The sequence below is a fragment of the Melanostigma gelatinosum genome (assembly GCF_949748355.1).
Source record: "Melanostigma gelatinosum genome assembly, chromosome: 21".
Classification (NCBI taxonomy): Eukaryota; Metazoa; Chordata; class Actinopteri; order Perciformes; family Zoarcidae; genus Melanostigma; species Melanostigma gelatinosum.
In genome coordinates this window covers 990,474-1,008,995 of record NC_136654.1, presented here as the reverse complement: position 1 = coordinate 1,008,995, position 18,522 = coordinate 990,474, and the positions used below count along the sequence as shown (strand labels likewise).

Below are 18,522 nucleotides of genomic sequence, written 5' to 3'. Positions count from 1 at the left end.
ATGGAGATATCTGTGCATCAATAGCAGTTCAGTGGAGGAGAGCGCTGCTCGAGCATGGGAGATGAAGCTCTGGGACACGTTGATGAAGGACATGAACTGTAGAAACTGTGCAAATTTTCCTTTCTGTCCACTTGACATGAATGAGAAACAGGCTGGTGTCTGATATGATAGAGTTATACTTCAACATGGCTCTTTGGAGGATTTAAGATGCTTGGAGAGATTGATAGAAGGTGGATCTAGTAGCATCTGTAGCTCTAGTCCATCATTAGAGCTGCGTAGTTCTCCTCTTTGCTTTTTGAACAGAGTACTGCTGATACGGACACCAGCTCAGAGCGCTTCATGACCTGCTGTCATCTTTCTTCAGTTCATGTGTTGACTCCGTCCTTCTGGTTGGTGCTGGCTGAATCCCAAGAGATTCATGTCCCAATGCAGTCCTCTGGTGCAGACCACATCGCCTCAAAACAGGAAGACCAGAGACGGCAATGCAACGTTGTGCAACGTGTGACGCTCACCGTTTCTGTTTTCTTCTCATTTTGATGGTAGAGACAGTTTGAGGGATCATGGATTATCCCTTCAGAAGCTGAAAGAAAGCGAACAGAACACCTCCTGATTCACTTCTCAACCTCAGTGTGTGCTCACTAGGTTTGTGTTCGTGTTGTCTTCCGAGCCCTATTTTTAGGCCTCTGCTCGAAAATTGCATACCCGGACTCAAGAGAGTCCACAGCTCCAACTGAAAGGTCTATTTTAGGAGAAAGTGACACAAACCTGATTGATGATATCAGCAGACCTGTTATCCTCTTACCTGTCTGTCTGCCTTTCAGCGTAGACCGCCTGGCATCATGATTCAGCCATAGTTCACCTGGACACAGGTGTTTTTAGTTTGTCCCGCCCCCTCCTCCCTGTCAACTGTTCATCCTGTCAATCACATCAACGAGCTGTCTTGTTACAGGACTGAAAGGGATTTTCGTTTCTTTTTGTGATGGTCTTCATGGATATGGAGTTCATCATGTATCATTTAAAAGGCGGGACATTTCCCTTCAGGAGTCGGTGGAGACCAAACCAGAGCTAATATTGGACATTCATTGTTACACAAACACGACTCCAGTGGGATGATCATGTCTGCTGGATGTTTAGTCTGCTAACATGTCAACCAAAGCAAGTAGAAACGGTGTTCATCCATCAGGGTGAGCGCAGCCTCGAGCACAGAGTGGGAACAGAGAGCCGATCAGCCCACCAGCAGCTCCAAGAATATCCCGACTATTTCAGCCAGCAGATGAATCCTTGTACCGGCCGGTTTCTCCAAAAGACGCATAAATCACAACAATTTTTGGTAATTTATGGTTAAATAAAATGCTATTGCTGCTTCTTGCGGGTTCATTTTACAGCATGTAGTCTGCATTGACTGCTATATGAACATATAAGTGTGAATATATGAGGATCGAAGCAAGTGGAGTAATATCAAAAGTCAAACAAACTCCCAAAAATGTTGCGTTATTTAGAAGTTCTTATGTAACGTTGTTTACTTTTGACTTACCCACTTATCTTAAGCTCAACCATGAACTCATTAGTTCTGTTGCTTAAAGTTAACTGTGGTCCTTTCACGGTAACAGCGTGGTTCAGAAAAACAACTGAAATGCCCTTAAAAGGTTGTATTTGATGTTGTATTTACAGCCCTTCCCATGAGATCAGGTTCCTGTGCACCGAACACAACATGAACATGCACACAGAGAGAGAGAGTCACGTGCACAAGAAGCACGGTCCTGAATTGATTCACGAGTAGAACATAACCCGTCCTAAAGATTTGTCTAATCATGCTCACAGAGAAATCCAAGCTCAGCAGCTTGAACAGAGAGCAGAGCTGCAGGAGGCGGCGGTGTGAGATCGGGTTGTTCTACCTGTCGAGGGGCTGCAAATTGGCCGAGATGGAGCTCTGGAATTCTGCTCTGCTCTTCCTTTAAAAGCTATTGGCTTATTTCTATTACTGACACACACACACACACACACACACACACACACACACATGCACTGGTTATAAAATCAAGCAGTGCTGCAGGATGTAGACATCACCGTGTTTCCTCACTAATGGAACTTAAATTTAAAGTTTAAATAAATTTCCCATTATTATAGGAAACAGTATGCGCATGTAGGGATGTAAGACAATGTGTGACAACACACACACACACACACACACACACACACCTTCTTCAGGTGTCCACGGGGCTTTAGTTGTTTGGAGGCTGAAGCCTGGGGATTGTGGACCATAATAAGTCTGGGTCTGCACCATTGTTAGCCTCAGAGTTCATTCATTTCATCCCCTTAATGGAGACATTGTTGAGCAGCAGCTCTGCCCTGAGAGCAGTGGGGGGGGGGGGGGGGGTTGTGCAGGGTGTTCTGGGTAATGGCGCTACAGATCCGTGGAGATAGATAGTTTAATTAAGCATGAGAGAATTTAAGCCCCCGTCGGCCCGAGGTGAAAAATGAGCTCTGAGGGCGAAGAGAGCCAGAGGGAGGGTGTGTGTGTGTGTGTGTGTGTGTGTGTGTGTGTGTGTGTGTGTGTGTGTGTGTGTGTGTGTGTGTGTGTGTGTGTGTGTGTGTGTGTGTGTGTGTGTGTGTGTGTGTGTTAGGATGAAGATGGTAAAGACACATCTTTCAATACAACTACAAATTATACACATATCTCATTCTATGATCAAAGAACGAAGTTCAAAACTATGTATCAATACATATTAGGCCAAATTACAAATATGTAATCCATCATTAAAGGTTAATTATTTAGTTTTTGTGTTTTAATGTTAAGTTATTTATATGTTGTCTCAACCTACCAAGGTAGCTTTATTGACTCAACCTAACTAAGTAGTTTTATTGACTCAACCTAACTAAGTAGCTTTGTTGACTCAACCTAAATAGCTTTGTTAACTCAACCTAAGTAGCTTTGTTGACTCAACCTAACTAAGTAGTTTTGTTGTCTCAACCTAACTAGGTAGCTTTATTGACTCAACCTAACTAAGTAGTTTTGTTGTCTCAACCTAAGTAGCTTTGTTGACTCAACCTAAAACTGTGTTTCCTGTGAAGACAAAAGTTTATTTTGAAAAGACTGTGTTCATGTAATGAGCATTTTTACAGCGTTAATATTAGTTTTTGCATATTGTTTGCATCTGCTGTGCTTTATCTTTTGATTGATCAACATAAACCCTCATTTCCATGAATATATTGTGGATTAATAATGAAATGAAAAGAACTGGTGCGTCTGTAGATGTGAGGGATTTAAAGATAGACTGCAGAGGAGGGCAAAGAGTGAATGAGAAACAGAGGATCCCGTCTCCGTCTTCCTGCTTTGTCTCGTGCCAGTGATCTGCTCAATCCGTCCTCGTCTAGCAGCACTAATCCTTTTGTTTTGTTGTGCCACTCTGGCTATCTGTTTCCACCGCCTATCGATTAGCTGTGCCGCCGTGCCCACCGCGCAACACATGAATGAATCTCATTTCCCCTCTCATTGTGTTGCAGTAACTTAAAACAACAAAAAACCAATTCATGGAGCCAGGAGGCGTGAAAACAGGTTGGAGGTGAGATTAAAAACAGCATGTGGATGTTCAGGATGAGCGGATTATCTGATACGAAAGTACGCTGTTCAAGAAACCGCCATCATTTTAAACGTGTGGATTCACTGACCGAAGCTCGGAACAACTTTACCGGACGACATTATGTTAAAAACAACAGTTAGGTTTAGACAGCAACAAAACCAACAGTTAGGTTTAGGGTTATGAAAAGTATTGGACCAACTCCAATTATTTGAAATCTCAGGCAAAGTAGCACAAGGCATCGATTTTGCACAAAAATCTAACTCATCCGATTTGCTTGCAACTTTGCACACCTGGTGGGCTGTTCCCAGGTATGCCCCCTCATACGTTTCAGCCTCCTAGCCCAGATCATACTGTAGGTATTGTTTGGGAGAGATTGGACAATTTCTGCCATTTCGGCTGGGATTATTGGACAAAATGGTCAGCCCAGACACATTTTGTCGAAATGACCCTTTTTGAGTCATAAGGATAAGTTCCCTTATCACTCAAAAAGTGGCATGTCGAGTACACTTGATTGGGCTCTCATGTAGTCCAATTATCCCAACCCAGTTGGGATAATTGTTCCGACTGTCCCAATGCCTTTTGGAACAAATTCTGACATTTTGGCATCTTCACCATATATGGTGAAATTTGTTCTAAACGACCTACAGCCACCGAACTTAATACACAGGGTCTATGGCTTCATAGCAACATGTAGTCAAAATACGTTTCAGCCTCCTAGCCAAGATCATACTGTATATATTGTTTGGGAGAGATGAGAACAAATAGGCCATTTGGGTTGGGATAATTGGCCTAAATGAGAGCACAATCAAATGTAGACGAAATTACCCTTTTTGAGTTACAGGGGAACTGCCATTTCGCGGACCTTTTTGTCCAGGAAATGGCAGTTCCCTTATAACTCAAAAAGTATCTTTCCGACTAAATATATATGGGCTGACCATTTTGGCCAATAATCCCAACCTAATCGGCCGACATTGACCCAAACATCCTCTATTCCTACAACATGCAAAATAACTCATCAAATAGCTCAAACAGTACCCAACATCCTATCTGAGGCCCTGAGCTTGCTCACCAAGGACCCCGTCTCTCAGTCCTCTGGAAAGCTATCTTCTGTTAGCAGCATGCTAATGAGATCAAACCAATTAATCCCAGTAGAGTGTCCTCTTGTGTCCATCATATGTCAATTTTATAACAAAAAGTAATTTATTATTGTTTTATAGGACACAACAGAAACCCTCTTGACTCTAAAGACTGAAAACAGCTTTTTAGCAGCATGCTAATGACTTGAAACCAATTGGACCTTGTAGAGGGTCCTCTTGTGTCCATCATATGTCAATCGTAGGACAATAAGCCATTTACAAGTGTTTTTAGTGCTGGTATCAGTGTCTTTGAGTGCAACCTGTGGTCAGTCAATCCCAGATCCCAGAACATGGACTTTACTGCAGGCTGGTAACCTTCCAACGTGTCTGCTGCTCACCGTGGTCACGGGTAGATGGGTGGATGTTGGTGCTCAGACTGCCTCACTGCAGGAAACCCGCCCTCAGATAGATGGCTGGATGAATAAAATGCCTCACAGCGGTTTCTACATGTTTGTGTTGGGTTTCACCCCGAATGCATCAAGTGAAGAGGAGCTAGCTGCTCCACAAAGCAGAACAAAAACATTCGGTGACGCTGCTTTTAGCCATTAACAGCTTTCCAGAGGAGCTGAGAGGAGCTGACAATATCAATACTTTAAAACAGAAACTCAAACACAGCTCTTCAGTCTGGCTTTTATAGAATGTTTTATCATTTTATGGGTATTATTATCATTGCATATTATTAGAACTGATTTTATTTGGTGTCTTATGTGATTTCATGCTGTGGCTTCACTATTTATACGAAATATTAATTAATTAATTATTTTATTTTTTGCTCTAGTTTCCTTTTTTACTGTTTTACCATGACCAATATATTCAGTGTTATATTTTATATATTTATCTTTCTTCAGTGAATTTGGTGAGCACTAGTTTCTTCATTGTTCAGTCATTTGTTAAGCGCTTTGATTGCATTTGCTTTGTTTGAAAGGTGACTTTATAAATAGATCAATTGATTGATTCATTAATTGAATGATTATAAAAAGATGCAGCCTTGTTTTCAGAGGTTTGCATTCCATTAAATTGAATTCTTAATTTGCACACATACATTGCAGTTCATAATCCCCATGTTTTATTTATTCCTTAGTAATGCCTCCCAAAACACACAATCATGAGATTGTGTGTTTTGTTCTAGAAATCGATTCCCTCCTTGGATGTGATGCATCAAAGACGTCTAACAGGATCAGCAGGAACTGCAGCTCTTCTCCATGATCCCATCAGTTCTCATGTGCTGTTTTTAATGCTAATACTCTTTTCTACTTGATAATGCGTTGCATGCCAGGTTTGCATAACCGCCTCCTTCACTGCACGCAGGCACGTATTTGCCTCTCATTTATGAAAACCATCTGTTTACTCTGAGAAATGGCATTGCAGCTGTAAAGATGTTTACCTCCTCGACAAAATCATTCTCCAAGTACTGACAGAGTTCCATGAATGTGGTATTTAGAAATCATGTCCCTGCATCCAAATTACGCCCGCCACTGCTGCATCGCCTGAGAGGCCTTGATAACGTGCAGAGCATTTCTTTTTCGTCTGAATCCATAACCCGCTTGCTCAAGGATAAGATGTTTGTTTCCAGGAGCTAATTTGGAGGTGAGATATTGAATGCAGATGACACTAATAAGCAGAGAGGCAGAGGGAGGGAGATCTTTGTCTCGTTCTGCCTCTAATGGTTCTTGTCTCCCGCCGTCTGGCAGGAGTCTCTCTGTGAGTGTCATTAGGATGCACGGGGAGTCGCTCCGGCTAAATATTGCGCATGCTTCATTGAGCACAGATGAAAGCGTGACTCACTGTGGACTCGTAGAGCGAGAGGGAGTCACGTTGCAGACCCAACATCATTTCAGCCGGCTGCTGAGTGAGTTATTCCAACAGCTCCCGGCGTTGTGTTTCAGAAGCCTCCAAACCTATTAGTCCCGTTCTAGACGATATTATGCGAATTGGTCCTCAGTGATTTCAGCGCCGGACCGACTGAGAGTATCAGTCTCTGACGCTCCGAGGCTCATTAACCACCGGACTGTTCCTGTCATGTGCAGAGACATCAACACCAGACATGTGACCGCTTATGGATTTTTGTTTTAATTGAGGAGCAGACTCAGAGGTTTACGGTCTTATTGGGGAGGCATGCTGGGAGAATATTATCATCCTTAATGCTAAACAATAATCACTTTTTCTTGATGTTGACAGAAGGTCTAATGAGTACATCCGAGTAGGGATGCCCCGAAACCCGGTTCTAACTGAGTAAAACCTGTTAGCATTGATGCGGTCTGGAGTTACTGGTTCTGCTATCGGTACTTTCTTAGCTGTGGACCGAGACGTCCTCGTCTCAAACGTCCTGCCTCTGTCTCTCTGTCTCTGTCTCCTCTCAGTGCAGCGTGAGAACTCTGGTCGTCTCAAACACAAGAAAACCCTCACAAGTAAGTTCATCACAACATGTGACCAACACGCAGAACACCTGTTTGTGGAGCAGCCGCCAGGGAACGGTAGTGATGTCAGACGTTAGTGATGTCAGACGTTAGTGATGTCATACCTTAGTGATGTCAGACGTTAGTGATGTCAGACGTTAGTGATGTCAGACGTTAGCGATGTCAGACGTTAGCGATGTCAGACGTTAGCGATGTCATACCTTAGCGATGTCAGACGTTAGCGATGTCAGACGTTAGCGATGTCAGACGTTAGCGATGTCAGACGTTAGCGATGTCAGACGTTAGCGATGTCATACCTTAGCGATGTCAGACGTTAGCGATGTCAGACGTTAGCGATGTCAGACGTTAGCGATGTCAGACATTAGCGATGTCAGACGTTCGTGATGTCAGACGTTAGTGATGTCAGACGTTAGCGATGTCAGACGTTAGCGATGTCAGACGTTCGCGATGTCAGACGTTAGCGATGTCAGACGTTAGCGATGTCAGACGTTAGCGATGTCAGACGTTAGCGATGTCAGACGTTAGCGATGTCAGACGTTCGCGATGTCATACCTTAGTGATGTCAGACGTTAGTGATGTCAGACGTTAGTGATGTCAGACGTTCGTGATGTCATACCTTAGTGATGAAAGACGTTAGCGATGTCAGACGTTAGCGATGTCAGACGTTAGCGATGTCATACCTTAGTGATGTCAGACGTTAGCGATGTCAGACCTTAGCGATGTCAGACGTTAGCGATGTCAGACGTTAGCGATGTCAGACGTTAGCGATGTCAGACGTTAGCGATGTCAGACGTTAGCGATGTCAGACGTTAGCGATGTCATACCTTAGCGATGTCAGACGTTAGCGATGTCAGACGTTAGCGATGTCAGACGTTAGCGATGTCAGACGTTAGCGATGTCAGACGTTAGCGATGTCAGACGTTAGCGATGTCAGACGTTAGCGATGTCAGACGTTAGCGATGTCAGACGTTAGCGATGTCAGACGTTCGTGATGTCAGACCTTAGTGATGTCAGACGTTAGCGATGTCAGACCTTAGCGATGTCAGACGTTAGCGATGTCAGACCTTAGCGATGTCAGACGTTAGCGATGTCAGACGTTAGCGATGTCAGACGTTAGCGATGTCAGACGTTAGCGATGTCAGACGTTAGCGATGTCAGACGTTAGCGATGTCAGACGTTAGCGATGTCAGACGTTAGCAATGTCAGACGTTAGCAATGTCAGACGTTCGCGATGTCAGACGTTAGTGATGTCAGACGTTAGTGATGTCAGACGTTAGCGATGTCAGACGTTCGCGATGTCAGACGTTAGCGATGTCAGACGTTAGCGATGTCAGACGTTAGCGATGTCAGACGTTAGCGATGTCAGACGTTAGCGATGTCAGACGTTCGCGATGTCATACCTTAGTGATGTCAGACGTTAGTGATGTCAGACGTTAGTGATGTCAGACGTTCGTGATGTCAGACGTTAGCGATGTCAGACGTTAGCGATGTCAGACGTTCGTGATGTCAGACGTTCGTGATGTCAGACGTTCGTGATGTCATACCTTAGTGATGTCAGACGTTAGCGATGTCAGACGTTAGCGATGTCAGACGTTAGCGATGTCAGACGTTAGCGATGTCAGACGTTCGTGATGTCAGACGTTCGTGATGTTGATCACAAGAACAGGATCATCAATGAAACATAATCACTGAAATCATTGTTGAGCTGAGAATGTAGCTTAAAGATTTTGGAACGTGTTGCTTGTTGTTTACATACAAGAACAATGAAGAACTGTTGATTCTTTTCTTTATTTTTTTCTCACAAAATAATCAAAAAGAACCAATAAGAGTATCAATAAGATTACTAGTGTCGATAAAATGCTAACGACACATATCCTTATGTCAAAGGTTTCACCAGACAAAAGCAAAGTGCCGTCAACGTTTCATCGCTCTGCAAATCACATATTCTATTTAAGACCAGTTTGCAAACAACAGAGGGCCTAGAGGGGTCCGAGACTCCTTGATTGACACTTGAGACCCTCTGAGACCCTCAACAGGAACATTTCTCAAATCTTAAAAAATATTCACTTGAAACTGGTTTGAAAGCCGACTCATCTTCTGCCGTGTCGGGTTGGTTAGAGCGAGCCGAGTGAGCTCAGCAGTTCTTTGTTGCAGGGCATCGATGTTGCATTGCGTAAACTTTAGTGAGTAATTAATGACATCATCCTCAGTGATGTGTGTGCAAAGCACGTCGTTGCCTCACTTCCATCCATGAAGTGTCTGTTCCGTAGAGTCTGTCAGACTTCACTGGGTATTTCTTCTCTCTTTCAGACCTTTGTTCTGGTTTTCTGGTCTGCAGCTCTCATCAGCCTCGTTTCCAGAGATGTTCATCAAACAGGCAGCAAAAAGCAGAGAAACTTACCAAAGTGGCACGTTTAGCAGCTAAAGAGCCAGATGGCCAACCAGTGAAAGTCTCCACAGACAGATGAAAGAATCACCGTCTTGCTGCTGGAGGAGCAGCATCTTTAGGCTCCTGCAGCTGCTGACCTCCATCCTGCGAGGATCAGCAGTGACACAATGATTTATTTTCATTAAATTGACCCGATGAGTCAGATTCCAATCTAATCTGGTGGGCTTTTAGCAACAACAACAAAAAAACATCTACACATTTAATACAAGATTGCTCTCTAAATGCTTCAGTGCAAGTTCATTAGCTTCCACTTCCACAGAGGCCACATTCGTCTCATTATCTTTAAGACAATTTAAATTTTGTTGGTTGAATAGTCGCCCCGTCATCACTTCCCGTAAACTGCCGGGATGCTGACGAAGCACGACTTCCAAACAGAATGCCGTTCCCCGAGTGAAGATGGACGGCTGAACGCTGACGGTCTCCTGCTCCGCTCTGTCCTCCGCTTGTTCTCAGCCCGAGTTCAGCCAAGTTTGACTCATCAAACATTAAGCTGCAGGGTTCTCGCGACCAGCCAGCTCTTCTCTTTCTCTCTGGAAGACGACCCGGCTATGCTTCATGCTCCTCTGCCTCTGCATGAACCTGTTGGCAGCTCAGTCATAACACGCCTCCTGCCCTTTGGAGCATCTCCTGACCTTAAAGTCTGGACACATCTTCTCCTGCAGAGGAAGCCGGGCTCTAACCGGAGACGAAAAGGTTTGCTGAGAGGCTTAAACTGTGGGGAGAGGAGCTCCATGTGGCTTTGAAAATGTTAGGAAAAGGACACGATGGTGACGGGAAACTTTTAACATTTAAAATAACATATAATATATATATATATATATATATATATATATATATATATATTGATGCTTATCACTAACAACACTAACGTCTGCTGAGAGGAGGTCAAGGTTTACGGTTTGAAAACATGGACTATGAATGAGAAGTGGGCGTAGTCATCGTGACGTCACTCATTGGTTTGTGGACTGACGTTATGAAGCCTCGAGTTCGGCGATTTCGCTGTCGCCATCTTGGTTTTTTACAACCAGAGAACAGGAAGTGACCATATCTGGACTGAGGAGGAGTGACGTAGAGCCCTGTCAATCAGCGTGTAGCCCCGCCCTAAAGCATCCCCTGCTTTATGGTCTGTGTGACTCTAAATGGACCATAATGTACTAAATGAACATCATGCTGTATTGAAGAAGACTTGAAACTAGAGATTGAGACATAAACTCATGTTTACAATGTTTACTGAGGGAATAAATCAAGAGAGAAGTAGAGTCATTTTCTATAGACTTCTATACAACCAGAGGAGTCGCCCCCTGGTGGACACTAGAGAGAATGCAGCTTTAACACATGAAGAATCGACTTCACTTTTCAGAACCGGAGGTTACCGCATGGATTAAAGAACACCAGACTTTCACCCAGGAAATCGTTGTTCATGTCCCATATGAAACCAGAAGTCAATGTTGACTTCTTTCTTACGTAACCTACGTACTTAGATATCGTCACTTCTGTAGTTTTTTTTTACCCCAAGCCACCTAAACCTAAGCCTAGCAGTGTTCTTGCCTTAATACTGCAGGGTCTTTCCCAGGCCTATGATCGCTGGACATTAGTAGGGAAACACCAGAATCAGGCAACGTTGCAGCATCTTTGGAAAAGATGAATCCGTCGAAAAATGGATAAAAATTGCCAGCAATTACATGTCCATCTAAATACAGTAGAATAGATGAACGTAATTTCCAGAGGACAATATTCTTAACAGAGGACAATAAAAGGTCTCTTGTCAGGAAAACACACTGAAAGTTAATTTCAGTGTTTGAACACAACCAAAGAGTCGTATGTTGCCAAAGCTCTTTTGCAGACGAGATGATTCGTCTCAACGGGAGCCGGCCTGCAGCATTAACAAGTGTGTATTAGAAGTACAGAGACGTCTGGCTTTCCAGGGCAACTTAAACTGTGGTGTCTGCAGTTTGGCCTCTTGCTCTGACTGTTGTGGCTCCTAACAGGGTTTGATGCTTCAAAGGGAGCGAGCAGAGAGAAAGATTAGCTGGCAGCGACAGGCTTCTGGTTTCTGTGGTTTAATAGAGGAGTTTACATGTGCAAAGGTGATGATACTGTGACTGAAGTACAGAGGGTAACTCTCAGCAGGACGGAGGAGGGCTCGGGAGCTACAGGTGTTTGGAGGTTGGGCCGGGCAGAGGGCAGCTTTTATGGGACACGTCAATGTCAAAGGGGGGAGAAAGAAAAGAAATGGCTGTTGAGGAGATTCAGAAGGAAGAAGAAACGGCTCGATGTGCAGTGGAAGTGAGTCAGTGTACTCAAGAAGAAACGTAGCTGGAGTGAAGTGTGGGGCTCGGAGGCAGGCGGGATTACATTCATGGTGAAACCTGCAATTTCTCTTCATAGTGAACGAGTGAGCAGCACGATGTTCCTTCGTGTCCATAAAGACATGTTCACATGAGAAAGACGCGATTGGATCAGTCCACAAACCAATAAGTGACTTAACGAAGACGATGTCCACTTCTTATTAACAGTCTCTGACGCTCGCTTGTAAACACCCAACAAGCGACCCGGATGTATTGGAAGTTGCTGGTATTTTTGCCATCCTGTGTGTTGGGTCATCATGGGATCGGCCACACTGAATAGTCTGGTAGTACGAGTGTTGCAACCCGCAGTAGAGCTGCGGTTCAATAGTCAAAACGAAATGACATCCTATGTCTCTTCTCAACTACGTTTCCTCGGCCTTGATGGTGGAGGAAAGATGTTTCACAAGGACGAAGGAAAAGACATGAGCAACATTCTCTGAAAGATGAATGTTGATTAGCAATTGTTGTGCTGCTTCTTGGGGTCGGACACTTGATCCTGCTCATTACGTCTCCTTTGGTTGGCGGTCAAGGTCCCAATGTTGAAGTACTTGTTTTCATTTAACTTAGATGTCCTGTGGGACCCTGAAGGTCTCTGTGGAGCCTTCATGTCCAACTCAACGTATCGCTGTTGAATCGAATGGTTTCCTCTTGGAAGCCAGATGAGAGACATGATTCTGCTGACTGTGTGGGAACCTTTGAGGCTTCGTATGAGCCTGTTGTTTTTCTGCACAAACAGGTATGACAGCTGAGTCCGCCGCAGCACTCAGAGGACTCTTAACCTTTAGCTTAGCCTCAACAGGCCGTTAAATCATCCGAGGTTCTGCTCTTTAGAAGTGCAGGTTTGGAGGTTCACAAGTAGGTCAGAGATGTTTTAAAAAGAACGGTGTTACCTGTCAGACTGCGGAGTAGATTTATGAGAATGCAGACTAATATCCGTAATGGGAGGTCAAGACATGATTTAGCATTAGTACTGGGCTTCTCTCTGACTCTTTGCAGCCTCTGGCACGTCTCCCTGGCTGCACTGATGTGTTTCATGAAACTGTGCAGCTAACAGGGGTTTGTTCCAAATCTAGAAACCCTAGTTCAGGTTCAGTTGTCTCTGAAAAGATCCTTTTTGTTCGCATTTATTCTGCTTAATTTGACCAATGAAATAACGCCTCTCGTCATCCCTCTGTCTCCTCTCTAGCCTGCGAGCTGATGAACCAGGGCATACTGGCGCTGGTCACCTCGACGGGCTGCGCGTCAGCCAGCGCCCTGCAGTCCCTGACGGACGCCATGCACATCCCCCACCTGTACATCCAGAGGAACAGCGAGGGATCGCCGCGGACCGCCTGCCACCTCAACCCCAGCCCCGGCGGGCAGCGCTACACTTTGGCCGCCCGGCCGCCCGTCCGCCTCAACGACGTCATGCTGACTCTGGTGGAGGAGCTGCGCTGGCAGAAGTTCATTGTGTTCTACGACATCGAGTACGGTAAGCGATCGACCGGTCGCCGTGCTGGAGCGAGGAGACGGATCTTGGAAAAGCTGATGGAAGTTGGTCTGCTGTTGGCTGATGGAAGTTGGTCTTTTGTTGTGGAACTTGATCTTGATTCTAATTCTCACTGTCAGATCTGGTTGATGTGAACAAATGGATCTCACCCCCCAACTGGTAAAATAGCAGTGCTTGGTCAGTGCTGCACCCTTTAATATCTGGATGAGCACCAGGCTTTCAACTAACTCCAATATTAACCCATCGGGGTCCTGATCAGACTGACGGGGTATAACGCGTGGGATGGGTGGGAGGGGACGGTGTGGGTCAAACAAACCCAGGAGGCCACTGTTCCACAAGTCAATGTTGACTTATTCAAACATATTTTTCCTACATAACTGGAGTTGCCTACTGAACACCAGTTAGTTCTTTTAACATACTTCTTTGGATCCAAACCACAATATTTTCCTCGTCCTCACCAAGTCGTTTCTTTTGCACAAGTAAACCTTGAAACTGAGTAAACCAACCTTTATTTTGAAAACTGATTGTATGAATATAGCAAGTGGAAACTCTACGTTATTTGAAGCAATGTGGCTGCTGACCAAGCGTTGATTGATGAGTTGGAGTGAGAAGGTTTTGGACTCTGAAAACTTTAAAATGTGGTGAGTTTTACTCTTAAGAACACATGTGTTGGTGTCCTGTGAAAAGTGAGCAACTTCTCCACTTCCTCTCACATGGTCCACATGTTTGTGATGAGTGACGATAGATGGATTGAGCAGCTGATTGATGGTTTACAGACATCAGTGTTCGTTGAGTTTCCTGCTGAATGTTTAACATCACTCAGTGGCTTTGATGAAATAACAGATGATTCATACCTGTTGACAGAGATAAGTTCATGTTTTGCAGCCACTTATGAGTTTGTTTTACAACTCATTCTCTCCTTTGATACGCTTCTCAAGCATCAATGAAAAATATGTTCTTCCCAAGCACTTTGGATTATATTCTGGAATACTTTGAAGTCCTTTTCCGAACTGTTCGTGATGGCATCTTTGATTTGTTTTCGTGGTCCCTGCTGTTGGGACGATGCAAAGAAGTGCTTTGTGTGTCTGTAAAGAAAGAAACCAACTTTAAATATAAATCCTGCTCGAAGGGTATGGGGGTCTATTTCAGGGTCTAAGATAGAGGCTGTTGTATTTTATACCGATTTTAAACTGATTGATTATTGAGTATTGGCTGCATGAATAAAATTGACTTGACTTGTCCAAACAAAAAGAAGAAACTTTTATTGTTCCTTCAACACTAACCATGTTACATATTTGTTAATATGTTGGGGAGTTTTGCCTCTCATTTATTTTCACTTTTGTAAATTCACATGGAATACATGTAGACAAATAATTGAAAACGCATTAAGAATAGCTGCAGGAGGCCATAAATGATTTCCAATGATTTCTGGCCTTGGAAAGGATATTCCTGCAACATGTCAGACATCGACCCCTTTCTTCTGTATTTGTTTGGAATAGCTCACTTGGACTGTATCTTAATGAAATCACATTAGGCTCGATGGATTTGTGAGCATAATCGATACAGGATGGTGGCAATTACAATATAAGGTTATAGACAGATGCAGGCGTTTAGCCTCTCAGATAAGTGCATTATAGCTGCTGGCCAGGATCTGAATCCTTTATGACCGAAGGACGACGGTGCGGCTGCAGAGGAGAACTTCACTCAGTCCAAAGATACTTTGTTTCAAATTAATCAGCAGATATGTTTGGAAGACTTTCAAAAAACTGTCTTCAGTGACTCATATGGCATTTTTTGTTTCGGTTTAATAGCTTCTGAAACACCCCCACACCTTCCTAACTATGGATTGGGGGGCCTGTGTCCAATCTTTTCTCAGTCATTTTTCATCACCAAAACAAATCACCAACCCCGACTTTTCCTCCTCGATTGGCCGTGTGTAACTGAGCATAACGCATAATGAAGACGGTCTATAAACGCTTCTGATTTCTGACGTGGGCGGACAACATTTCTCAAAGAAACTAGTTCTGTTCAGGCGTGAATCAACCGTCAGTCTGGGTTGTTTCAGATGCCTCATGCGTCGATATCAGTTAGATTCACTGTCACATTATGTGGTAGTAATGACGGGTAATTATCCCGTTTTAAAATGTCATGTAGCTAAATAAAATAGGAAAATTAATAAAAATAGAAGGGCCACAACGAGACACACTGACACTGCTATTTTTAGGTGGGTACAAAATATCTTTATTAGAAAGTTAAATAGCATTAAAGCTGCAAGCAGCATTGATCGGGCCCTCGCATGTTCAAGCACGTGGAGGCTACTGGCAGGACTCTGGTTGACGCGGTCATGCATTTCTGTGACCATCATCCACTGAGCACACCAGTTAAACGCCGTTTCCTGTGTCGACCAATGGCGTCGCCAGGTCATTTTGCCAGGTCTTAAGTCTTGAATGTTTTCAGTGTTCCTCCGAAAACAATCACAACTGTATGAATTATATTCACATTAAGTATGAAACATGCTGCCTGCGTCTCGTGAACCAAATGTTATTGCCCTTTAGTTCATAGAGCAGCACTTTAAAATGTGTTTGTAACGTAGGAGTTTGGTTGTCTGTCCCTTTTTACCTGTTGAAACAGAGCTTCTGTTGCTACATAATGATAATTATCAAGTATTTGTTCCACAGAAATTCCCCGGTCATGACAAGTCTTGATTGTCATGGAGGTGTGTCTTCACTTCTATTCTATTGAAACAGCAACAGCTGCATCTTTAGGTCATAAGTAGTGAACTCTCTGGACTTAGTAATAATAATAGTACATTTAAATAAATTGCAATAAATACAGTAACCGCTGTAGTAACCTGTCGGAGGTTCATTATGAAAACAGACTGTATGCATGTTGGTTGCATTTTAAATGACCATTACATGCACTGCACTTTCCTGTCAGCTGTCAGCGGACATACACGCCGATATTAATACATCTGTGATAAAGTCATGATGGGATTTATCGTTCTCCATCTTTATACCAGTCCTTAATGAAAATAACGAGTAGCTGCACTTTATCTTCCAATGTTCTTTGTGGTGAACATGCAGACCCTCCTCCCTGCTTCTTGTCTGGGAGGTGCAGTAAAACAAGCCACATACTAGTTACCCTGCTCATTAATATTGCTCGGCAACATAAAACTGTTCTTCGCCTTCCATTGTGATGAGCGGCTCCCGGTTATTCAACACATTTGGTCTTCAGCGTGTGAGCTGCCTCTCAAACAACCTCTGAGCAGAGCCGATGCAGCCTGCATGTTCATCATCGGCCTCTTTCTTTGTCTCGGTCATTGTTGGTGGTTACTGCTGCGGTTGGCGGATCGTTGAAGGCACAGAATGAACATTACATGTCATTGATCTCTGCAGTTCTTCTGTCAGACTCTGGTTTAAAGTGCCTGTTCAGTTGGTGCTGCCCTGTTATCCACACAACGGAGTCATGAATACAAAGCAAAGACACGCAGCTGCCGCTCAGCTTCGCCGTGTTTTAGTGGCTCTTCTTGTGTTTTGTGTCTTCCTTTAATTAAAAGAGAGCAGCGTGAGGTGACAGTGTCTGCTGTGCTCTGATGTGAACACGTGTCACAGAAGGAGTGATGGGAGCTGAGAGTTAACCTCCGACCCGGCTCAGACCGGCAGGGACTCCCACAGCAAACACCGCGGTGCGATGTGACTGCAGGAGGAGAACAAATGACAAAGTTACATCTGACAAAGAGGAAATCACCTGCACTGGGGAAGCTGGCGGACCGTTGGGTTCCGAGGACCGAAGACAAGCCGTCGTCTTAGGGGAGTGGAAGTAATAGAAAACGTGTGATGCCCAACATGAAGTCACAGAGAGACATTTCAAAACCTGGAAGAATCCAATGCCTGAATCCAAGCTCTCAGTTAATTGTTGCTTTTTAATAACTGGAGGATGGATTTGATCTCCCAAATGAACCAAACGTCAGTGAAACGTTTCTGCTACTTGAGCCCCGCCCATCTCCAACAGTCAGAAGAGAAAAGAACATTCATATTATCTGTAATAACCGATTATTAAGTCTGTATTATGTCTCATGGTGTCATGTGACTGACAGAGTGCATTCTGGGACTACGAGGTGTCCATTAGTGCCACAAAGTGTCAAAACACTGAACTATCTGCATCAGTCAGCAGTTTCACATTTTTATTTAACGGTTCAATGCAACTGAAGTGCTCACTTCAAAGGTATACTTGGGGTTGTCCCGGAGACGATTGTGTTCCTAAGTGGAGTAAAAAGCGTGTTTTGTGCGTGAGGCAAAGAGACGCTGCGCTGCGTGTTCACAGCGGGTCTGGAGTCCGGCTGAACGCATCCACACTCGTGGGCTCTCTCTGGGCCGGACCTCGCTCCCTGCATGCTCATCATCGTCACTGCTGGAACATCTGCGCTTTGTTGTTTTGTTGTTCCCTGTGAAAGTGAAAGTGTGGAGGCGGAGCTGCACGAGCTCTACACATGAGATGATGAGTTCTTCTCAGGCTGTGATGGTTCTGGACATCGATGGATCTCAGACCTCATGCTGAGGGTCCAACGTTGTTTTTGATGACCAGGTCTTTATGGACGATGAGGCTCACAGAGTCACATTTTTACAGACTGGCTTTTATGTGATGTCATCGCTTTACTGTTCTATTTTTATTTGTTTATTTTAATACATTTTAATGTTTTTTATTTTATCGTATCGACTGTCTCACTGAGCTTTCTGTTGTTGTTATTCTCTTGTTTTTGCTGCTTTGTCTGTCTTTGTCTTTGTAAACTCTGTTTTTAACGGTGCTATATAAATAAAGTTATTATTATTATTATCATCATTAATAATCATTAATCTCATCTTTCACGATGAGCTTTTTGGAGTTTATGATTTAGTTTGAGTTCAGGTTTGTGAAAACGTTTCTACGATAAGCAGCTATTAATAGTTATGAAGGTTTTATTCACTGAGTTGAGTTCTGCCTCATCGGTCAGTGAACGATGGGTTCTCATGGGTTCTCATGGGTTCTCATGGGTTCTCATGGGTTCTCTTTGTTTCATCATGTGACTCAGCACCTCTCTGCTCCCTCTTTAGACGGTAATGTAA

The 18,522-nt window shown here is 43.9% G+C and overlaps 1 protein-coding gene across 1 annotated transcript in view; it reads left to right on the top strand.

Annotated features, from left to right (window-relative positions):
- Positions 1 to 18,522, top strand: part of LOC306795233 (glutamate receptor ionotropic, delta-1-like) — a gene marked incomplete at both ends in the record, with an annotated part of 197,423 nt that overhangs the window by 95,181 nt on the left and 83,720 nt on the right. Inside the window, one exon of the mRNA XM_079293676.1 lies at positions 13,118 to 13,402. Within this exon, the coding sequence (XP_079149802.1) occupies positions 13,118 to 13,402 (285 nt within the window). The remainder of the gene's footprint in view (positions 1 to 13,117; positions 13,403 to 18,522) is intronic.